At 44.5% G+C, this 24,421-nt stretch overlaps 1 protein-coding gene and 1 pseudogene across 3 annotated transcripts; both read left to right on the plus strand.

Annotated features, from left to right (window-relative positions):
* The first annotated feature begins 487 nt into the window (after positions 1–487).
* LOC131486776 (52 kDa repressor of the inhibitor of the protein kinase-like) lies at positions 488–2,287 on the plus strand (annotated as a pseudogene).
* A 16,317-nt stretch (positions 2,288–18,604) lies between these two features.
* Positions 18,605–21,060, plus strand: C10H11orf87 (chromosome 10 C11orf87 homolog). Of its 3 annotated transcripts, none has more exons than XM_058686693.1 (2): positions 18,605–18,628; positions 20,071–21,060. In XM_058686693.1, the coding sequence occupies exon 2, from the start codon at positions 20,333–20,335 to the stop codon at positions 20,930–20,932; it is 600 nt and encodes a 199-aa protein (XP_058542676.1). In that variant the 5' UTR covers positions 18,605–18,628; positions 20,071–20,332; the 3' UTR covers positions 20,933–21,060. The 3 variants fall into 3 exon arrangements, with proteins under 3 accessions (XP_058542676.1, XP_058542677.1, XP_058542678.1); XM_058686694.1 differs by lacking the exon at positions 18,605–18,628 and adding an exon at positions 19,045–19,249; XM_058686695.1 differs by lacking the exon at positions 18,605–18,628 and adding an exon at positions 19,781–19,891.
* Positions 21,061–24,421: the final 3,361 nt, after the last annotated feature.

Here is a 24,421-nt window from a genome sequence, read left to right on the forward strand (position 1 = left end):
TGGCTTGTCGCTGTTGAAATGACAGCTAACTATGGGCCTGGGAGGGACATTAGCCTTCTTAAATTTGTCTTGGGTTTTGCTCCTAGTGAATTAATTCCTAGATGGTGGTAAGGAACTTGAAGGCAACTTTCTATCGTTAGATGTGAAAATAATTTTGAATTGTGCTAATGTTCTGAAAAACAAATGAGCTCCTGTTGACGTAATACCTGATTTAAATAATGGATTACAGTGTACTACATTTCAGTGCCCTTTCTGGAAATCTCGGTCTAAGAGCAAGTTCTTGTGAGATGTGATGCCATCATAATCCCAAGAGTTTGCTTGTTACTTCTTATTAAAAGAGGACAAAAGTCAGTTTCTTGGTGTTACCTAGTCAAATCCCTAAGAAGAAAAGAGTTACACTTGAGGCACCTGCTGAGCCCAGGACAGGCAGGCAGCTGCTTGGAGGTGGTGGGGAGGAGAGGGCTGGGCCGGCCAGGGGGCAGCGCAGATGCTCAGCTTCTGTGCTGCCCCCCAATGCATGTGGACAGGCAGTCAGACCTGGCCTTCCTCAGGTTCCTGCACAAACATGCCAGATGCCAGAAGTGGGTGGATCGTTGTAAGGAGAGCAAACGTAGAAGATGAAACAGCCGATCAAGTAAATAAACGTTGTCGATTACGCGTCAAACACGTTGAGACCTGGATGATCTGTACAACTAGTCTTTAGAGGGCGGTTCTTCAAGATAATGCAATACCAACAGTATTTGATCTTACTAGACATTTGAACAATCCACAAAGTAGACACAGAAGACAAAGAATTGAGTGAAAGTGAAATCAGGACACTGTAACAGAAAAAGAAAATGGATGAAACTTCGAAGCAGGAACAGAAACATGGAGAAACAGCAGCAATGCTCAGAGCCTCAGTGCAGAAGAAAGGGGTTAAGAAGAAGATGAAGGCCTTTCCCTTCAAATTAATCCTTAAAGAGAAGGAAAACACCGAATACTCAAAATCTTCATCTGAAATTTGGATTCTTATGGGAAACCAAAACCTGTCTCCCTCTGGATGGACAAGACGTTGCTGGCATCGTGGACTCCTTTTTTTTTTGGAAGTTCTCTACTCCTAAGAACTTCCCAGCACTGCCTGAGTGCTGGATAGATTCCAGCGAAGAGATGCTGAGGAGCCTTTTCGAGACCATGGCAGTTAAGAGCAAATACAGGTGCTAGACATGTGAGAGCTGCATTCCGGAAGAAACCCTCAGGGAAGCAGGAGACGCTCACTTCCTTTCTATTCTCACTGACCACGTGGTGGACATAGCAGGAGAAGAGCAGCTGCCTGCGTTGGTGAAGTTTGTCGACAAATCTCCTAACCTGAGAGAGAGATCTGGGGGCTTCCTACCTCAGGAAGCCGGTGCAGACATTTTGGCTGTGCATCTTCACACTGTGCTCAGAAGTGGGGATTAAACACGGAATATTGTCATAGCCAGGCTTACGTTGCGTGCAGTGGAGTTTCTTCCAAAATTGAAGCTGTTGCCTCTAGACTTTCCGATGATTGCCTCCAAGCTATCTGCACCCTCTGTTCCGCCGGCGCCTTAAATGACGCGGTGTTTGGAAAAAGCAATAGACTTTATGGGAATATCTTTTGCATTGCATTAGGAACAGTTGAGAAAGCTCATTTTTTCCCATCAGCCGCTGCACCTGCTTTTGGAGTGTGGCAGTGTAATTTCTGTCCTCTTTCAGAACAACGAGGAAAGGGTCAAAGAACAGAAGGAAATTGGCCATCTTCAGTGGACAGGCAGGAATGACGCTTTTGAAATTTTAGTGGACTTCCTACAAGCACCTGTTTTATGTTCAGATAGTATAGTGACAGAAATATTAGGTGGGCCAAGTGTGTAGATGTCCGGGCATTTGTAGTCTGTAGTGCGGTAACAGATTCTTGTTAGTGTTGTGGTTCTTAAACATGTTCTTTTACAAGAGCCTTGGGGAAAATCTCCAGGGGCAGACCTCTGATGTTTTCTTTGCAGCCGGTCACTTGACTTCCCTGCTTTGTTCACTAAGTGAATTGATGGAATATATTGAAGGTCACCACGGATTTTGGTTTGCGGAAGCCACACATTTGGCACCCAAGCCTGATAGTTAGTTGAAACTTCCCGGAAAGTTCCGTAGAGCCCAGCAAGGTAACCTGGAATGTCAGCTAATGTCTGAGATTTCCTGAGGAGACTAAGAGTTCCAACGCTGGAGCACAGTGTTCAGGAACAGAAAGACAGAGTCTCAGACAGTACCTGAAAACTCTTAAATGCTTCTCGCCGATACCCCTTGTCATGGGACGGCTCACATTTAAAACATCGGAGGAGCACCATGCTGGCTTGAACATGGGGGGATTTGCATAATCTTGACCTGCTCTCAGCTCAGCCGCATTGTTAAAGAGTCAAGTGGGGAGAACGTGGAAGGGAAGATATGGAGCTTCCACCCCCCCATTTATGACGCCCTCTGTCTGCCAGGTGTCAGTTTTTTCCCTAGTGTTTATGCATGGCTGAAGGTCATATGTATTTATTTCTGTGATGAAGGTTGAGACTGAAGGCTATAAAAATTAGGTGAAGTGTCTCAAAGCATACCGGAGGAACACTTTGACAAACCAAAGGTGAGGTAACTTGGCTTTGCTTAACCTAAGTTTTGACATGAAACATGATCTGAATTTAATAATGATGGACACATACACATCAAAGTCAGCACAATTAAGTCAGAGCTTCCTACAGGTAATTCAGAAACAAGTGAAAATACCTAAGAGACTTTAAAAATAGGCTTTCGCTTATATTTGATATCTGAAAAAATCTCAAAGAAATTTCAAAGCAGCTTCCAGAAAAGCTGTAGGTGTAGGTAGGTAGGCCCCTTCATTACTGAATATCTTGACCTATGGGCCTCCCATTCAGGACATTAGTCATTGATAATCTGCCTATTTAAATGGCTCCCATTTGAACTCTCTCACTTTGAAGACCTAACTGTTCTTCCAGAAGATAGCATTAAAAGTGCCACACTTCTGTGAGATCTCTGCTCCTGGCATTTAGAATTTGCTTTAGTCCTCATTTTAGTTGTAGCATTCATTACCACTGTAGAACCAGTAACCGGGTATTAGGTTATCAGTTCTTTGACGAAATGAATTTTGAAGAAGTGTAGGGGGAAGGAATGCATTTTATAAAATGTTACGGCAAGGTTTGCTACTGACCTTTGAACACTAGGAGTTTTAAGTATGTTGTTAAGAATGTGTAGTGAACAGTTTAGGGGAATTACCAGACAGGGAGAGAAACATATGAGCTCACCAAAAAAGGATTTCAGAGTAGATTTTTGCCTTTGTCAAGTGAACTTAAGGAAACAGGTTGCAGTTACAGTTTGAATGGAACAGCCTGCCTTTGTTGTTCTGCCTCTGGTTGTTGCTGTTTACTTTCTTTTGTTGAGTTTGGACGCTTCTCTTTCATGGTCAGGACAGCATCAGAGTCCATGAGTCCTGAAAGCTGATTTGCCTGTTTTCTTCTGTCTTTTTCCACGTCTGTTATCTGTTGCCTCTTTGTGACTTATAAGTAAAACCTGAAAACCCTACAAAAATAAGTGCTTCTTGGTTTATCTAGAAATAGTACAGAAAATATTGCTTGTGAGTTTTGGTGAAGAAAATCAATTTGGTGTAGTTTATTTCACCCTAAGTAAACTGTGACTTTTTCTTTAAGTACACTTGACAGTGTTTTTTTTTAAGTTTGTATTTAAATTTGAGTTAATGAACATACAGTGTCATATTGATTCCAGGTGTATAATTTGATGATTCAGCACTTCGATACCACAGCCAGTGCTCAATACAAGTGCCTTCCTTAATTCCCATCACCTATTTCACCCATTCGTGTCCCCCCCACCCCCACCTCTGGGTAACTAGAGGCATTTCTGTACATCAATAATGAAGCAGCAGAAAGAGAAATTGAGGAATCAATCCCATGTACAACTTCACCAGAAATGATAAGATACCTAGGAATAAACCTAACCAAACAGGTGAAAGACCTGTACTCTGAAAACTATAAAACACTGATGAAAGAAATTCAAGACCACCCAAAGAAATGGAAAGACATCCCATGCTCATGGATTGGAAGAACAAACATTGTTAAAATGTCTGTACTAGCTAAAGCACTCTAGAGATTTAATGCAATCTCTGTCAAAATGCCAACAGAATTTTTCACAGAACTAGACAAATAATCATAAAATTTGTATGGAACCACAAAAGACCCCAAGTAGCCCAAGCAGTTTTGAAAAGGAAAAGCAAAGCTGGAGGCATCACAATTCCAGACTTGAAGTTATATTATAAAGCTGTAGTGATCAAAGCAGTATGGTACTGACACAAAAATAGGCCTATCAATGGAACAGGATAGAAAACCTAGGAATGAACCCGCAACTGTGTGGTCAGTTAATCTTTGACAAAGGGGAAAAAACATCCCAGGTGAAAAAGACAGTATCTTCAACAAATGGTATTGGGAAAACTGGACGGCAACATGCAGAAGAATGAAATGGACTGCTTTCAAAAACAAATTTAAAATGTATTAAAAACCTAAATGTGAGACCTGAAACTTACAAAATTCCTACAGGAGAACACAGGTGGTAACGTCTTTGACATAGGCCATAGCATCTCCTTTCTAGATGTGTTTCCTGAGGCAGCGGAAACAAAAGCAAAAATAAAATCTAGGGACTTCATCAAAATACAAAGCTTCTGCACAGCAAAGGAAACAATCGGCAAAACTAAAAGGCAACCTACTGAATGGGAGAAGATATTTGCAAATAACATACTTGATAAAGGGTTAGTATACAAAATACAGAAAACACTTACAAAACTCAACACCCAAAAAACAAAGTCCAATCAAAAATGGGCAGAAGACATGAATAGACTTTTTTTCAAAGAAGACATACAGATGTCCAACAGACACATGAAGAGGTGCTTAACCTCACTCATTATCAGGGAAATGCAAATCGAAACTGCAATGAGATATCACCTCATACCTGTCAGAATGACTAAAAACTACAACACAAGAGAGAATAGATGTTGATGAGGATTTGGAGGGAGGGGAACCCTCTTGCACTGTTGGTGGGAATGCAAACTGGTGCAGCCACTGTGGAAAACAATATGGAGGTTCTTCAAAAAGTTAAAAATAGAACCACCCTGTGATCCAGAGTTGTACTACTCGATGTTTACCAAAAGAATACAAAAATACATGCACTTCAATGTTTATAGCAGCATTATTTACAATAACCAAATTATGGAAACAGCCCAAGTGCCCATTGACTGATGAATGGAAAAGGAAGGTGTGTGTGTGTGTGTGTGTGTGTGTGTGTGTATGTGGTATTTACACACACACACATATATATACATATATGTATATGTATACACACACACATACATACATATAATGTAATATTTAGCCTAAAAAAGAATGAAATCTTGCCATTTGCAATGACACAGGTGGAGCTAGAGTGTAATATGCAAGGCAAAATAAGCCAGTCAGAGAAAGACAAATACCATATGTTTTTCACTCATGTGAAATTGAAGAAACAAAACAAATAAGCAAGGGGGAAAAAAGAGAAGCAAACCAAGAAATAGACTCTTGACTATAGAGAACAAACTGCTGGTCACCAGAGGGGAGGTGGATGTGGAATGGGTTAAATAGGTGTTGAGGATTAAGCATGCACTTGTGATGAGCACCAGATGATGTATGGAGGTGTTGAATCACTATATTGTACAGCTGAAATTAATTTTACACTGTATATGTTAACTATACTGGAATTGAAATAAAAACTTAAAAAAAGATGTATGTATATATGTGTATATTTATACACACACACACACACACACACACACACGCGTGCACGCAGGGGACTATTACTCAGCCACAAAAAAGAATGAAATCTTGCTATTTACAATGACAAGAGTGAAATAAGTCAGAGAAAGGCAAATACCATATGATCTCACTCCTGTGGTGGGATTTAAGAAACACTTGAAAGATTTTTGTAAACCAACACAAAACTGCAAAAATGTATTCTGTGATACAAAAATAATATAAGACTATTTGTTGGACTCTCTGTCCTGTTTTGATTTTTGGCTTCTGAATGTTAATGATCACAAACTTATTTTAAAGAAAATATACCTGTGTTTCCAATAATGAAATGGCATAGGATATCAAAAAATATCTGTGCTTCCTTTTCTCACTAACCCTTCAGACCCGAGGGGACAGTGGTTCTCTGTCCTCTTCTGCCTGACGTTTCTCTATCAATTCAGCATTAGAGTCAGACAAAGATTGCTTTTCTGTCACTAGCCCTCCATACCTCCCTAGTTGTAAATAATCTGTGAAATCTGTGTAGAACCCTATATACTCTGGATGTCCCCATCATCATCATCTTCTGTCTGTGCCATAAAATCATTAGGAATAGAGAGGGAGGTTTAAAGAAAGGGGAGAGGACTAGACTAAAATACCACTGTATATGGGAGAATTTAAGAATTTCTGTTTGTAGAATGCCTTCTGTGTGCTAGGAAATTTTTATACATATTTTGAAATCTTGACTTTGTACCACACAGGAGTTTGTTATCCCCATGTGACGGAAGTAGAAACTGAGACAGAAATTAAATGATTTGTCACAATTTTCAGAATTAGTGGTGGGTGAACTAGGGTCCATGCCTAGTCCATAACTAGGGTCTTCCTTCAAATTTTCTACAATGACTTTGGTCTAAATCAACAAATTAGGGGCTCATGGGCCTGAACCCAGTTCAAGATGATGGTATCTTGTTTTGCTTGGTTGGCTTTGAATATAGTCCAGTTAGCCATTTTCATTCTGATATACCCTGTCATATATCATACATGTATTTTCTCTTCCTGGTCCCTACTAGCATTTAGAGTTTTTGATCTCTGTCCTTGGTTTAATGGAATGATTGTGGGCTCTGGAGCCATACAGCCAAGCATTTAAGTTTGGGCCTAGCCAGTTGCTAATAGAGTGTGTGCTTTGGGCAAGGCTTAAACCCAATTCCTCCATAGGAATGGAGATAGCCAAACTTAGGTCAAACAGCTGATGTAAAGATTAAACAGGAACCCATGTAAAGTGCAGTCAGTGCAGGCCCTCTGCAGTCCCTTCCAATCCTCATCACCATCCATTATAAAATCACCTTGAAAACTGTCTACACGTTCACTACAAAGACCGTGTCTGGAGAAGTTCAGTTAAGGCTGTAGTCTCCGTTACTACTATGAGAGGGTATCAGACCAGATTCTTGCTGCCTCCATTTCTACTGAGGTATGGAATTACTACAGATAATGTGAAACCAGTCTTCATTTATTTATTTATTTTATTTTTTATTAAAATTTTTTTTAATGTTTTTTTTAATGTTATTCATTTTTGAGAGACAGAGCATGAGTAGGGGAGGGGCAGAGAGGGAGGGAGACACAGAATCTGAAGCAGGCTCCAGGCTCTGGGCTTTCAGCACAGAGCCTGACCTGGGGCTCGAACCCACGGACTGTGAGATCACAACCCGAACTGAAGTCGGACGCTTAACCGAGTGAGCCACCCAGGTGCCCCCAGCCTTCATTTTTTTAAAGTTTATTTATTTATTTTGAGAGAGAAAGAGACCATGAGAGTGGGGGAGGGGCAGAGAGAGAGGGAGAGAGAAAGAATCTCAAGCAGGCTCCACCCTGCCAGTGCAGAGCCCAACATGGGGCTTAAACCCACAAAACCATGAGATGATGATCTGAGCTGAAACCAAGAGTCAGATGTTTAACCAACTGAGACACCCGGGCATCTCACTAGTCTTCATTTTTATGTGGGATAACTTGTAACAGAAATGTGCAATAACCCCCTTCATGATCCTTGTCCCTTAGCCATATCAAAGATACAAAGAAGAGTCATAATGAGGGAGGGACGGGGAGAGCGGTGAAATATTTCCTGGGAGTTGGGTGTTGCTGTGCTGAGGGGTCTACCCCTTCCCTCCTCTGCTTTGCCTAGATGGGGATTGACTTCTATATGGAGAAGCTCTGTAGTCAACAGAAACAGTGCAGTTATTGGTGGGAGGGGAGCTCCATATGTGTGGGTCAGATTGTTAGGCAAGACATCTAGAGGACGAAAGTCTGACGGATTGTTCTGGTGGCAGAATCAGGGGAGTGTTTCTCAAATTGCATTAATCTGCGCTCCTTAATCTCATTCTGGGCAAAGGTATATGGGTGTTTCTCTCGGGTCACTGCTGTCCACATGGAGCAGCTTTAACAGATGTCCTCAGTACTTCACACATGACCCTCAGACCCTTCCCTTTCTGTGTGCTCCTGCTGACTTCTCATTACTCATGACTCTATTCCTAATGATTTTGCTAGAATGGGAGGGTGCCATTCCGCCCAGGGGTGAAGTAGGCTAGATGTGTCAGAGCATTAACCCCTCTGGAGCAGTGTTGAAACAAGATTGACTTGAAATAGGAAGTTGAGGTGTATGTGTATATTTAGAAATAGCACAATTCCCTTGTTTCTAAGCTGGGATGATTCTAAAGCACGCATTCGACACTATTTCCCAAATTTCCCCGTGGGATTGAAATCTCATGGTAACTGGCTTTTTGTTCTGCTCCTTCACTGGAAGCTCTTCTTCGGTCATTACCTTACTGGTATTCTCTGCAGCTGCCAAATCCTTCCTCAGCGCCTCCTTGTGGAGGAAACCGGACCAAGACAGTTGGCCAAGGAAGAGGTCCAAGGAAGAAGTCGCTTACGATACGATTCTGGAACTTGCCAACCAGATTATTAAAAACAAAAACAAAAACAAAGGCGCTTACCAAGTAGATAAGAGAGGTGATGATAATCCCTGCCATGCCAAGCATCACAGTTAATGAATGTTTTCATCTCTGGTGAATTGGAAAGGGAAACAGGCTTATAGACTATCTCCAGCATTTTTTAGATATGGTGGCAGTGGTAATTATGAGGACTCTAGGATTGATACTGATCGTCACCGCGGCACTGGAGGAAAAAGACCGCCTCAGTTCAGCTCACCATCAAATTATTCTCCGTGTGAAGCCCAGAAGACCTTTAATTCGGCATTTAAAGAACCCGTATTTCCTGTGGCCAGAAGGCAGATCCAGCTGCTGACAGGTGCAGATGTGAGTGTGAAAGACGTAGAATTGCAGACACAGGGTTCTCAGCCCTGGCGAGTCTCCCATGCTGAAATCCAGGGTCTCGATACGAGAGGAATGTGACCTGAGACCTGAGATGGGGATATTTGGGACTGATCCGTGTGAGAACTTTGAGTTAACGGATTGTCCTGAGCCCCTGGGTTGACGAAAATGCTTCCCTCCCCATTGTTATAGGACAGCAGATTGTCAGTGCCTAGAAATGATGCAGAGGCAGGCACCTTGTGAGGTGATACTTAATTTTTTCAAGGTTTACCTTTACCTGCCTCAGATTGGAGGACACTAACTGGGGTCAGAACTCAGCTTGAACTCCTGGGAAAATACTTTCCCTGCCCCGGGGGTGGGGGGGGTGGGGGTGGGGGAGATCATTAATAACATACCGGCAAGACTCGGCTAATATATCCTGGAAGAATCAGGCTCTTTTAAAGTCACATTGTAACACTGTGTTGTCTGTTTTCTTTTATAATCCTAAAATGACGTATAGACGATGGAGGGGGGGAGAAGAGACTTTAAGACACAAAAGGCTGAAAAGCATAAGGCCATTTGGCTTTCTTTCTTGATTCCCAAAATAAATACGGTAATGTATTTACTTATTTAAATACCTGAAAGTGGACTTTGAGGGTGATGCCCCAACAGCGAGGCGTCACAGGCTGGAGAGGCGGAATTGGTCAAATGGGGGCATTCTGCCGTGACGTCAGCTTGAATGTTCTGGAAAGGACTCCTGTAGTGGACGCCTAACACGCTGCTGGGATAGTTCCTCCAAGTTTGAAAAATGCTAGCTGGCAGCAAAAGAGATGCTGTTAGTGTGTAAATACCCAGCTTTCTCGCTCTTTGTGTGGGGAAATTCTTAGGTGGTTGTTGGACACTCTTTCCCAGGGTTTCCCCTGAGGATGAAGAAGCTAGAAGCTGAAAAAAATAGATTCCTAGTGATGAAGAAATAGTCAACAGAAATAGTCAATGCAGTGACAGCTGCGTAAAGGGGTGACTATAACCAGGTCAGGCAAGAAGTTCTCCATCCTGAGTCAACCTGGACATCTGTTAGGCCCCAGGAGTGTAGCGTCATCTTGGGACAGAACGGTCGAAGTAAAATTTTCCTATCCCTTTACCATTTTCCCTTCTGGTTCATCTCCAGAGAGATATGAAACTGTCTAGCAATCTAGGGATGGGTGGTGAAGAAAAAGGAAAAGACATACAAGTAAGAGAAATAGAGAAGGGGCCAAATATTACTCCTTTTCATGTCTCTAGGCTTTCAGCCTAAAATAAGCAAAAGCTGTGAGAAAAGAGAAAATATATGATTAATTGGCTTTTGAATTTTTATATGTGTCTGAGAGTAGATATTATAATGATTGTCTTGACCCTTTCTTCTGATTTAAAAGGATGTAAGAATGTCCTTTAAGAAAAAGTGATCCAAAAAATTATGATACCTATCAAATTTCTGTTCAGCAGCAGAGAAAATATTTCTGGACAGTGTTTAAAGGAACCGTGAAACAAACAGAAACACAGAGTTTCATTTGATGACATCAAATGCAATCAGCACGTGCCCCCTACTACTTGGTTATTGCCTTTGTCTTCCTCAGAAACACTCTGGCTTTACTCCCCATGTGTTCTATTACAAAAATAAAAAGCAGAGTTGACAGCAACTGATGTGGACGACAGATAATAAGGAGTGCAGGAAGAAACCTTCATTTTTAAAGTTTATTTTGAGACAGAGAGCTAGAGAGAGAGTGAGCGAGCACGAGAAGAGAAGAAGGGGCAGAGAGCGGGAGAATCCCAAGCAGGTTCCCCACTGTCAGCATGGAGCCCAATGAGGCTCGATCTCACAAACTGTGAGATCATGACCTGAGTCAAAATCAAGGGTAGGATGCTTAACTAGTTGAGCCATGAGCCACCCAGGTGCTCATGCAGGAAGAAATCTTGGTTGTCTCGTGTTTATTTCCTATTCCTAGCCCATCATACTTGGTGATTGATAACTCCCAGGCTATTTGAAAATTTTTTTTGATGTTTATTTTTGAGAGAGAGACAGACAGACAGACTGTGAGTGGAGGAGGGGCACAGAGGGAGGGAGACATAGAATCTGGAGCAGACTCCAGGCTCTGAGCTGACAGCACAGAGCCCAACGCAGGGCTTGAACCCATGAACCATGGGGTCATGACCTGAGTGGAGTTGGATGCTTAACCAACTGAGCCACCCAGGTGCCCCACTCCCAGGCTATTTTAAAGACACTTTGTAACATTGTCTGATTTGTTTTCTTTTGCAAGCATAAGATGATGTATAGGTAATGGAGGGGGGGAAAAAGACTGTAAGAGACAAAAGGTTGAAAGCATGAGGCCGTTTAGCTTTCTTTCTTGATTATCAAAATAAATACAGTAATGTTTGCTTCATGAGGAAGAGAGAGAAACAGGAAGAATTGAGATGGCCACCCACCATGTGCAGTAAGTCATCTGCCACCGCTGTGCTCCAACAGGATCTTCAAGAGCACTGAGTGTGCCTACCAACAGATCTATGACTTAAACCAAGTGTTTGTCTCTTGCTGAGATATTCTCTGTTATAGAAAACAAAATCCAAAGCTAATAATCAAATCTAGTGAGATCATTTCCTCTTTCTCTGCATGTATTTTTGTTTAATGTGGAAGGCAACAGGGGTGCCTGGCTGGCTCAGTCAGTTGAGCCTGTGACTCTTGATTTCAGCTCAGGTCATGATCCCAGGGTTGTGGGATCACCCCAGCCCCGTGTTGGGCTCTGGGCTGAGCTTGGATCCTGCTTAAGATTCTCTCTCTCTCTCTCTCTCTCTCTCTCTCTCTCTCTCTCTCTCTCTCCCCCCCCCCCCACCCCATCTCCCTCCTCCCCTTCTCATGCTGTCTCTGTTAAAACAAAACAAAACACCAACATGGAAGGCAACAATTTTTGTTGGAACTCTTTATTCTCCAAATGTTCTTGATTGATCCCTGGGACCTGATGTTTTTTGAATTTGTTATAGATTGATTTCTTAGAGAATTAATGATGGTCTCCTTCTACATAAGAGTCTCTCTTGGTCAAATTCAACAACTCAGAGATAACAGTAGTTGAAATTGTCATACATTGTGTGTAGAGCTCAAGATGCCCGTCTCTTCTTGCGGGCCAGTGTTTGCTAACTAAACAGAGACAAGTTGTATGTGTAGGGCAGTGGTTTTCAAACCAGGGGTGATTTTGTACCCCCATTCTTGTGACATTTGGCAATGTCTAGAGCTATTTTTGATGGTCACAACGGTCTGTAATGCAGTGATGGTGTTACTGGCCTCTAGGGGGTAGGGGCCTGGGATGTTGCTGAAGAAACCGTTTTCCTGTCGCTGCGTGATGTAGCTGCTTATGACAACACTCCTTTATTAACTCACAGTTTTGTAGGTGAGCCTTCTGGGGAGATTGGGAAGGGTGCTTGACCAGGTTATTTACTTAAAGTATCACAGGGCTGAAATCAAGGTGTTGGTTAGGTTGGGCTCTTCTATGGAAACTCTAGGGGAAGAATCCACTTTTAAGCCCATTGACATTGTTAGCAGAATTCATTCCCTTGCAGTTTTAAGACTGAGGTCCCTGTTTCCTTGCTGGTTGTCAGACATTCTTAGCTCCTATGGGGCACCCACCTGAGTTTGATCATGTCCCCCTCCATCTTCTAAGTCAACAAGAGCATGTTGAACTCCCTGCAGCCCTCTTACCTTGTGTTTTGAATCTCTGACTTCCTCTTCTGCCTGCAGCCAGAGAAAACTCTTCTTTTCAAGGGCTCACCTGATTGGATCAGACCTATCTGAATAATCTCCATATTTTAAGGTCACCTATTTGGAACTTGAATTACAGCTACAGAGTCTCTTCACAGCAGCCCTTTTATTAGTTTTGATTGAATAATTGGAGGTGGGGAGGGGTGTCTGGAAGCAAGGTGAGGAGTATTCTGCTTACCACAACAGTCTGTAATGCGTAAGACAGTCTCTCACAATAAGGAATTATTTGACCTCAGATACTAGTACTGCTGAGATTGAGAAACCTTGATCTAGGTGTCCTTTTGTGCATGGTGGAAATGTTTTCAGCTTATTTTTCTTACAAAAGGCAGATTCACAGCCTGCAGCACTTGAAAGAAACATGTGCCCCTGGCTTTCTGACCATGACCCAAAACTCTCATTTTCCAGGAGCTGTTGGTCACAAAGATCTTATGAATTATTGGACATCTGCTGGTCCATCTATCTTTACCCATTGACCCCTCTAGCTTCACATCCATCAGTCTAGATGGTTTACATTCTTCTGTTCTTTGATACAAATGGTATTTTATTTAAAAGTATTAGAAGACAAGGATGTTAGCATTGTTTTGCCTTTGGCCAGGTAATCAAAATATAATTGTGTATGTAATTAGAATGCAAATTCCTGATTACAGAGACTTTTCCTTGGTCACAGATACATTAGTTCAATTTGTGGTACGTGGTAGGCACACAGTCTTTGTTGAATGGATGACTTTTGCAGTCAAGGATAAGGTAGTAAGATGAATCTTGACTTCATACAAATAACCAGATATAAATGGGGCTTAGGCTTGATTAGACAGTGCTTTATTATGAGGTGTAAAAGGGTAAAGCATATGTTTCTGCAACTAGAGATGAGAAGTGCCCTGATAGGTATATAAAGGTCTGTAGGCTTTCAGACTTTCTTAGAGAAGCTACCTGGTTTCAAGTCTTACCCCTGTATGAAATCTCCTTTACGATACTCCCGATGGGTCTAATTTGCATTTGAAACTTTCCAGATGGTGTCACAGGATTTGGACACTTCGGAACAGAAATCTTCAAAGTATTTTTTTTTCTCCTCCTGAATACTTCATAAAAGAATTTTGGAAAATCATGGATTCCTTTGGACATTTTAATTTGCCATCTAAAACTTCTGATCATAATATTTGCAAAGAATGACTTGTAATTTCTCGCATATTCCCTATCATGTATGTACGTTAAATGTATTAGTCAAAAAAATCAGATTGATAGATTTAGTTCATTCAATTTATATGTCTTCCATACTACCTATCAGGCAAGTGCAGTTCAAATTGTTAATCAAAATAGACAAATTGGGTTTATGTTTTGTGTTAAAAAGTCTGGATTCATTTTTCAATTTAAATAATTTAAATAAATTGAATACTTGTATCTCTGTGACAACTATCTCACTTCTCAATTCTAATTCTAAGATAAATCAATGTACAGATAGACAGCCTTAAAATGAGTCTGTCACCTGGAGGAAATATGGCTCTGTCCCATCAATGTCTCTTACACATGATCTTTCTGCTTTGCTGTCACTTTGTCGGGGATTATACAACCTCACGGTATTCCTTTGTCTGGTTCTCCAAAGGTTTGTATGCCCTGAGTAATGCATGGTTGGTGAGGATTGGTAAATATAGGTTCCTCTTATGTAAAGTAGGAGAAATGCACAGAGAGGTGACAAAGAATTTTAACCTTAGATAGATACATTTTCTGGAAAAGTACACATGGAGGTTGAGGATTTGGGAAATGATTCCTTGAAAGCTATACATACTCATATATCCCTGGAAACAAAATCTTAATATATTTTCAGAGATCTCAGTCCCCCATTTTGAAGACTGCTGGTTTAGATAATCTGCATGATTTCAGTATTTCCAATACTGAAATAGTGAATCGAAATATATTTTCTACCCTATATCTGTTCCACTATGTTTCAGTTCTCCTCTAAGTTCCTAGAATAGTAGCATAAATTCATCTTTTCTTGCCGATGCGCCAAACATTTGAAGATTTTCTGATGCATCCGTGGTGTCTTTCTATCTCTAGGATTAATATTTCAAGTTCCTTGAATTGTTCATTATCTATTACTGTTTTCAGCCATTTACCTTCATGATTATCCTCCCATAAAGAATACTCAAACTTACCAAAATTGTCCTGACTTTTGATGTCCAAAACAGTATCGTGCTTCTACTGTTAGAGATAAAATACTAATCTTAGTGGTTTTCTTTATAATGTAAACAACTGCCCCTTCTGAATGCTTAGTATATGCTTAGTGCATGCAATAACACTGCGGAAAAGATACTGCTTTTATTTTCATTTTATAGATGAGAAACTGAACCAGAAAAGAAAAAAACGAGGCAGCTTGAACAAACTCTGGAGCTTTAGTCACTACTTTGTTGATTAACTAATTGCTGGCTGGGCCAGCAGTTGATGTAACAGCAGCCTGATGACTTACAGACTGTGCCTCTGTGGGGTTGCAGGGTCCAGGGTAGTCCAGATACACGGTTAGGGAGGATGTCAGGGTCTGAACATCCTCTGGCAAAATCCCTGTAAATGCGAGGAGCCTCGTGTGTGTCCTGCTGCCCTGTGGTCTAGAATGACCTGCCTAGGTAACTTGGTGCTTGGAGGGCTTTGCAATCTGGACTCTACTCAGTTCAAGGAAGGTGCAGAGTGTGGACTGCTGCCGGGGGGCGGGGGAGACCCCTGAAATGGGGCTTTGCATCTCCCCTCCTCTACTTCAACCAAACAGCTGTGCTTTTCTCTAGTTTGACTTGTTCACACCTGTGGATAGAGATAGAAATAGAGGTGTGTGTGTGTCTGAGAGAGAGAGAGAGGGAGAGAGGGAGAGAGACCAACCACCAGTTTGAAAACAATACTAACTTTGGAATCAGTTTGCTTGGGTTTGATCTCCATAATATACTTACTCTTAAGTGACCCGGACATTATCTTTAGCTGCTCTGAACGTTACTTTCCTCTCCTGACATGTAGAGCAAGTAGTCAAGGTTTTTTGTTGAGCAAATGAGTGAATGAATGAATGAATGAATGAATGAATAAATAATTTTGTATTTTGGCAAAAATAACCTTGCAAAGTTAGGTTGAAGATTACTACTATTACAGCCTGGCACATAGGTATTTTGAAAATCATAATACTCCCAGCATTTGTTGTTATTGATTCAATGCTTTCTTTTGGATTGACGTACCAGGTGCCCACCTGGCACTTCTCTCTACGCTGGATGGAGATCCCTCATCAAAGTCGAGAGTGAGTATTTTATGTGGCTGAGTATTTGGAGTCTGCCTAAGTCAAGAGGGCCTTTCCTATTACAAAGGGAAGACTCCAGGAATCTCAGAAGCTTCTTGGCCCTCCCAGTCTTGAAAGTGTGGCTCAGTAAGTTTGGTGGCAAAAACAGTGGCAGCAGGTTGTCTGGAAGAGACTTGCCATCGTGCCAGGTGTTCCAAAATCACGTAGCAACTCAGTGGGCTCAGTTCCTACAGATGAAGAGGTGTGTGAGTTTGCGGTCACTGGTGTTCCTGGGTCTCGAATTCCACTGCCTAGTGACATCAAGTCTGTGTGCCCATTCATTCTCTGGGTAAGAACAAATTATGAACCTATAGCTTACTCTTCCTGAATGAGAAAGGAAAAGAAAAGTGTGCTGGGCTTTTCACCTGAGAATTGATGTCTTTACCTAAATCATTTCCTGTTAAATACCATTGTCTTGTGGACCACATTCATCTGCTGTAGAGTATAAATTCTCCAAGGCAAGACCATGTCTTTTATTAGGTTGAGTAAAATGGCACAGACACTTGTAGCAGTCGTGGGATAACAGATGGTTATCATTTATAACAAAAGAATAAGAACAATGGCAGCCTACTCACATATCCCAGAAACTTGGTGTACCAAAGGAACCCCATTGTATATACATGTTTACGTATTTATATTTATAGAGTTACATATGTTGTAATCCCCTTACAACATATTGCAAAGGTACGCATGTTTCTCCCTGGGAAAACCTGATAACTCATACTTCCACGTCTAGAAAACAGATCAGTGAGAGTTAATTCTAATTATGTAAAGATTCTTTGCTTAACAAGACAGTGCTTCTAAAGAGTCTCTTTAAATAGCCAGATCTCTTTTTGGAATATTCAAAATTGGATTTGCCTTACAAAATGTTGATTAGACTCAACTTTTCAGGAGCAGAGAGAGTGTACAAAAATGGGGCATCACATGGCAGGTGTTAATGGTGAAGTCTCACTTAGTGATCACAATGAGAACAAGGTTCACCATTGCATCCACTGAGCCCATCAGAGTCAGAATGTCCAAATATGGCATTGGGTACCCTCATTCGAGGCAGGAAGGCTAAGCCAGCATTGGGGTCATTGGCCACCATTAACTGTGTGAGTCTGGCAGCCAAGGGCATTAATCTGTGCTCTGAAATGATCTTGAATTATTCAGCATGTACCGATACTAGCTTAAATAGGGATCTTTTTTTTATTGAGACAATTCTGAAGAAAAATCTGATGGCTTTTCTTCAAATAAATCAAAACAGAATTTTGAGGAGAAATGCTGCATTTCTGCCTTCAAATTTAAGTCATGAGCAAGGAGAGGAATAGGAGAAGTTGGAGTAGGACCAGGGTCAAAAGGGACCCCCAGATCGTAAACAACCTTTTACTCCCAGTGTCAAACTCTCTTTTTTTAAATAAAACCCTCTGCTTGCAACCAGGTAAGGAGGTGTCAGTCATTCCTACTATCTCTCAATTCAGATGCATAGCTGGAAAAAGCAGTATTTACTGTATCACTCAAACTTGCAAGTAAATATCGTACAGGCATCGTGTTAGACTCGAAGATGGGAATAAAACAAGATGGAGGGAAGAAGGAAAGGCACGTTGTCTAAGACAACTGGATGCTTTCAAAGATCACACGGTGTCTTGAGGTGCTGTTCCATGCCGGTTTCTCTAGTAGAAAAATGACAATACTTCATTTTAAAATTGGCTATTGTCACCAAAGACACCGTTCATGTTTTGCCAAGGGTTCTGAACCAAGAGTTGATTAATCTCTGCCCAGATTTGGGCAGGCTGATGCAAATCTTCCAGGAAGTTTTCTCCCTTTCCCTTGTGCTGAAAGCCTGTTGTTAACACTGTGGTAAACTGAGGGGTAGATTCAGAATTTTCTGTTTACTTCTGCCCTCCTCTTAGCGAGCGTTGTCTTCCTGCCTTGTAAGCCTTGCATGTGCTTTGTGTGCTCCTGAGTGTCTAGATTTCAAAAGGGAAAGAGTGTTTCATATACCGAGTGGGTGTCGGGCCTGAAGACCAACGTGTGAGCGAGCAGGGTGGGATCACGAGCCCGGTGGAGTGAGAGAGAAGTCGAAGACTCTGGGTGGAGAGGAGAACAGTTCATTTGCAGCGTTGGACGTTAAATGCACGTTCCGTTTGTCATTCATGTTTTGCCACCCGAGTTCCGAAATGCCCCTCTCGTTTCTCACCTTCCCGCAGTTTCTGCCCGGAGCCCGGGCCAGGATAGACAGGCTCCCAGAAGAGAGCCATCCTCATAGCCGAGACAGGAGGGGGGGGGAAAAAAAACCCCCAACAAACCCTCATGTGTGTGTGTGGGGGGGGAGATGGCTGTCTAGAGTGTTAAAAAAATGTGTTGCCGGGACCATGTGGCAAAGGGTCGTGGGCGAGGAGTCGGGCAGCCCCAGAACTGAAGCTTCGGCCCCTTCGCAGGCAGAGCAAGGCGGAAGGTGGGTTGCTCAGAGCGCGCTGCTGGGGTTGCTCCCGGTCGGTGGCCCCTGGCGGGGACGCAGAGGGAGTCTGGGGATGTGTGTGGCCGAGGCGCGCTCGGCCAGGCCGGGGTGTTGGGGTATGAGGGTGGGGTGGGGGCCTGAGGGGTGGCTCGGAGCCCTGGCGGTGGCTGCCTGACGTCACCGGCCTCTCTGGCAATAGGCTGCGAGCTGAGCTCCCCGAAGCGGCGGCGGCGGCGGCGGCGGCGGCGAGGCTCGGTCTCCGGCCCCTTCACTCCGCGCCTTCTGCAGCCGCCACTGCAGCCGCGCGGCGGGGGCTCCCTCCCCGCAGCCAGCCGGTGGCCCCAGGTAAGGGACGGGGTGCGGCTGCAGGCTCCGGGCCGCCGGGGGCCCGGGACGCCCGCGGGCAGGACGGCTCCCGCGGCCTGCGCAGGCCCCCCTGGCGGGAGCCCCGACCCCCACCCTGCCCAGCCCCGGCTCGCACGCCTCCTCTCCGCTCCGCACTGCAACAGTTAGCAGCTGCCTCCGGAGAACGGCCGGGGGGCTCTGCTGGGTGCCGCGCCCCCCACCTCTGGTGCCCGGGAAGAGCCTCGAGCTGGGGCCGGGAAGGCTGGAGAGAAGGTCCGTTCGCCAAACTTTGCAGACGAGAACCCTTAGCCTTCCGTTTCCAGTCCCCCTAGAAAGGAGCAGGATACTGCCCAGTGCGGGGCACCGGGAGATGGGGACAAGGGGGCGTTTGCGGGGATGTGCTTTAGCTGAAAAAGGTGTTTCAGCTGCTTTTTTTTTTTTTTTTTTTTTTTGGTCGGGGGGAGGTACCAGGGAAGAAGGCTGGAGAAAGGATGGAGCGCGATCTTGCGCGTCAGCTGTGACCACGGACAGAGGCGGAGTAGGATGTGGTTGTTGTGGTCCCTCAGGGGCGCGGGACTTAAGGGACCTGAAGCCGGCCAGGGAAGGAGAGTCTGGAGGGGGAGGGAAGAGAAGGGAGCACTGCGTAGCGGAGTCGGCTCGCTGGGCTGTGGGGGGTGGGTGCTGGGAAGGGCAGGATCCACGGGAAGACGTCCACTAGGAGGGCGAAGGAAAGAGGCGAGGCGGCGCTCTGGGAAGCGGGGACCACGTTCCCAGGCGGCCGTGTGTCGGTTGCAATTAGAAAGTTGTGGAGGGCGCAGGAAGCCTGCCTTATCTGCTGAGTAATCCGTGCCTCCGCGGTGCCGGCGCAGACCCCTTTTCCCGGCGAGCGGCGCGAGCACGAAGCCGGCGGCTCGGGTGCGCGGTCGGGGGTGGGGGCGGGCGGGCCGGGGTCCGCGGGCCGTGGGGACGGCGGGCGGAGCCCTGCCGGGGCAGCGTGCCCGGGGGGCCGCTCTGCGGGGCTGGCGGAGCCTCCCGGCGCTCCGCACGGCCCCGGGCAGCGGCCGGGGTCCTAACTCAGCCTGTTCTCTTTGCAGCCTGGTGCCTTGGGAAAGGAAAAGGGCGCGCGGACTCGCGTTCCAGGCGGGGCCGGAGAGGATCTCCTGCGTGCCGCTCGCCTCCCGGCCGGCTCGCCCGCCCGCCCGCGGTGGCCCCCTCGGCCCTTGGCTCGCGCGTCATCCTCTCCCGCACCAGGGAGTAGTTTGGGGTGGCGTGGGCTCCGTCCTCCTCCTGGCTGGTGGGAACGGTGTGCCCGGGAGAGGAAGTGTGGTGGGCCCGGCCCCTCCCCGCCCAGTGCCGATGAGTGCCCGGGCGCCCAAGGAGCTGAGGCTGGCGCTGCCGCCGTGTCTCCTCAACCGGACCTTTGCCTCCCCCAACGCCAGCGGCGGCGGCAACGCGAGCGCCCGTGGCCCGGGTGCCGGCGGCAGCGGCGGCGGCACCTGCATCACGCAGGTGGGACAGCAGCTCTTCCAGTCCTTCTCGTCCACGCTGGTGCTGATTGTCCTGGTCACCCTCATCTTCTGCCTCATCGTGCTGTCCCTCTCCACCTTCCACATCCACAAGCGGAGGATGAAGAAGCGGAAGATGCAGAGGGCTCAGGAGGAGTACGAGCGGGATCACTGCAGCAGCAACCGCGGCGGCCGGGGGCTGCCCCCAGCGGCGAGCGGCCGGGCCCCAGCCCCTGCCAAAGAAACCCGGCTGGAGAGGCAGCCCCGGGACTACGCCTTCTGCGCCCCCTCCGACGCCTCCTCTTCGTCTTCGGCCCCCGGCCTCCCGTGCCAGGGTCCCCGCGCTCCTCCTCCTCCACCACCGGCCCCCAGTCCGCAAGGAGCACACGCGGCCTCCTCCTGTTTGGACACAGCTGGCGAGGGCCTTTTGCAAACGGTGGTACTGTCCTGATTGTTGAGCCCCTCTCTCCTCTCCTCTCCCTCATGTCCAGCATCTTGGCCTTCCTTGCTTTTATCCCCCTCCGTCCTTCCCCTCCCACTTTTCTCTGGCTTCTCTTCCCTCTTCCTTCTTTCCGTCTCTGCCCTCCCCTCACTCTGTTTCTCCTCCGCCGAGGCACTGTGCGGTATTTGTAAATATTGGGCAAGGAAAGTCTCGGAAGAAGAAATAACGCTGATAATACTTTATTATTAATATTTATAGTAATTATTATAATACTAATAACACAATCCAAGCGCATGACAAATCACATAATTTCTCATTGTCAATGAACGATGCGTCTTCCCTCTCCACCCTGCACCCTCTTCCCCCCACCCCCCACACACACAATAAGGAGGAGAAACCGCACAAGCTACCAAATATGAAAAGAAGGCATTGATTCCTGGAGCAAAGGGAGTGGAGGGGGCCCGGTGTGTTGTACATAGCTGTCAAGTTAAGGTTCAGTTAACTTCCTTTCCTTCCACCCCCCCCCACCCATAAGCTTTCCCTTTTTCTTGAGCTGCCCTCCCTTCCCCATTCCTACCCTCAGCCGGGCTCAGGCAATAGTATATTATAAAGAAAACGTCTACATTAAGCACCAGAACTACAAGAGGCCACAGAGACAGTCCCAGAAAAACATAAACGACATGAACCCATCTCCGGTCAGCCCTCTTCTCACCCCTTAGCTACCCATTCCCTTTTCTAGGACCAGGCATTTAAATTTACTTTTAGAAATGTCCCTCGCTGGCTAAAAATCTTTAAATGAGTTGAAAAAAAGGAAGGAAGGAAGGAAGGAAGGAAGGAAGGAAGGAAGGAAGGAAGGAAGGAAAGAAAGAAAGAAAAGAAAAGAAAGAAAGAAAGAAAGAAAGAAAGAAAGAAAGAAAGAAAGAAAGAAAAGCAGAGAAAGAAAGAGAAAGAAAGAAAATGAAAAAGAAAGAAAGATCTGCTTCTGCTGCCTGCCCTGCCCCCAGCTGTACACCTTTTGAGTTGTGGCATTTTCAGGATTCACAGAGGATCCAGAAGCTGTCCAGCCAGGTCTGGTGCTGAAATTGCTTCACCAAACTGGTTACTTTATTTGGTTGTGCAGGCGGAGGAGGGGCTGTTTTGGGAAATGACTATTTTAGCTTTTTGTTGGCTTCTTTCTTCTTTTTCTACAATCGGGTTTGCGCGTGTACTATTGGTTTTATTATTGAACATTGCATTAGTTACCTTTTTTGTTAAAAAAAAAAATAGTACTAGGTGATGTGCAGTACTGAAAGTGCAGTATCTAACCAACCAGAATGTTTCTGTTTAATTTTTAGAGCAAGTGCACCTTTGTTATATATTTATTATATTGGTACCAAATACAGAAGCAAACTATAGTTCTGTACTACATCCTCCAAACTGTATAGTCTTGTTCTTAATTTCTAGCTGTTGATATAATGGTTACCACTGGATGAACAATTCCGTGGTACAGGCCTGGATTCCGCTGTTTCCAGAAGTGTTCTTTTGTATCTTACTCTGTAGTGGGCTGTTATAAAGAGATGACACATGTTTTCTTTTTTCTTTTGCGAATAGCAGAAACAACCACAACAGAAAACAAACAGATAATGGATGTGCAGGAATGCCATCTATTAAAACATGGTTAATATCGAAACAGTGCCTCTAGTCCTCGCTGCATGCACCTACCACCTGGAGGCAGTGGCGTGTGTGCTTCATGTACTGTGTGCGTTGGGGGCGAGACTGGTGGGGATATTGGGCAATTTGGATGACAGGACGTGCAAATTTCAAGAGACGTTAAACCCAGTAACTGACAGGACATGCAGATTTCAAGAGAACTTAAACCCAGTAACTGCTTGTCGGATAAAAATATTTGAAGCTTGTTTAGTTACAAATGTGTGCCTGCATCTGAGATGCAGCGATAGAAAGGCTCTTTATCTTTTCTTACTCTGGCTTACCTACCTTCCCCGGATATACGAAAAAAAGATGGAGAGAAAGACACAGTGAGAGAGAAGAAGGTCAGTGTTTTTGTTTTCTCTCTCCTGTTGCCAGACAAGGCCTTCTGTGTTAGAAGTGGGTCCACCTATGCTCACTTACCACTCTGTTTCCCTTGGATTGGTGATAGAAGGGGCCAGAAGCCTATTACAGTCTTAATTACGTGCACTGGCGTCCTTTCTTGGGAATCAATTCTTTGACAGCTATTTAAATGTTTGGATAATGTATGAATGAGAATGTTCTACAAAAAGCTCAACCAGAAGAGTTCTTATTACCTGAAGCGTGTAAGGCAACAATGCCCTTAAGTGCATCCCTCTCTCAAGTAACTAGTAATTCTAGATTTTCTCTCTCGGTTCCAGGCTGCTGTGCTCTTATCTACAGAAAAGATTACCTCTGAGGTTTTAGGTCATCTGTTAAATTGCCCAAGCTCAGTCTGCATCTTTTATACAAATAATTTAATAAGCTTAATTTTAACGACCCATTAGATACTCAAGTCCTTTCCTGAAGCACAGAGGATCATCACTGAAGCATGCCATATATTGTGATATTAGGAAGACCAGGTATAATCTTTGGGTACAGCCTATTAAACAACGAACCAGATTCTCTCCAGTGCCTTAGTCACTTCCTAGTAATAGTTAGAAAGAGTGCATTAACTCCCTGAGGCCACTAGGGAATCCTTTAGAGCATCAGAGCTCTACATGCTACATCAGGATGACTAAGGCACTGTGAAGAAGAAAGTCCATTAAATTTTGTAGCTCACCCTCATCCAGCTGTAGCTCTTTAATACCTTATTACAGAATGACTTTTGGACTTTTGAAATTTGAATAGAATCAGGGACTCAGAAGGGAGCTTCCTCATTTCCAATAAGCTCCACTAAGTGCATGGATATTACTTTCTCCCCCTTATTTGGTGCACTTTTTACAGTGAATAATTTCCCATTTTATTAAAGCAATAAGATGTTCTGTTGTGAGCAGTGCTGGATGATGATTCCATATCCTTGGTGCTGAAGCTACTCGTACGTTCTTGCCTTATGAATCACAGTGCATTCAAGGCATGCAATAATAATCCCCTTCCAAGGAGCAGCCTGTACACTCTAGGGGGTAATTAGGAAATTGTCCTATATCATTTTTCCCCAAAGGAATAGAGGAAACAGGAGAAATGAAAGCATTACGAATACTGTTTAAAAAATATCTTGATACCTCTAAACATGGGCACACATCCATAATATGACCTTATTGTGCACCTTTAAATATGTATGCCTTTCTCCATCAACTGGCTCTGGTTGAATATTTTTAATAGTGCTCTTTGTAAGGATGATGTGGCTTGTGACTCAGATTTCATACTGAGTTTAGGATACTCAGAATTCTAAGCTTCTGGTGGTGTCACTTGAGATTTTTATGATAGTGAATTACATGAAATTCTAGTAAGACCAGTCCCCACACCCACTTATTGCAATAAGCACATATCCCAGCAATTTGCACAGACCCTGTT

The sequence above is a fragment of the Neofelis nebulosa genome, chromosome 10 (genome assembly GCF_028018385.1).
Source record: "Neofelis nebulosa isolate mNeoNeb1 chromosome 10, mNeoNeb1.pri, whole genome shotgun sequence".
Lineage (NCBI taxonomy): Eukaryota > Metazoa > Chordata > Mammalia > Carnivora > Felidae > Neofelis > Neofelis nebulosa.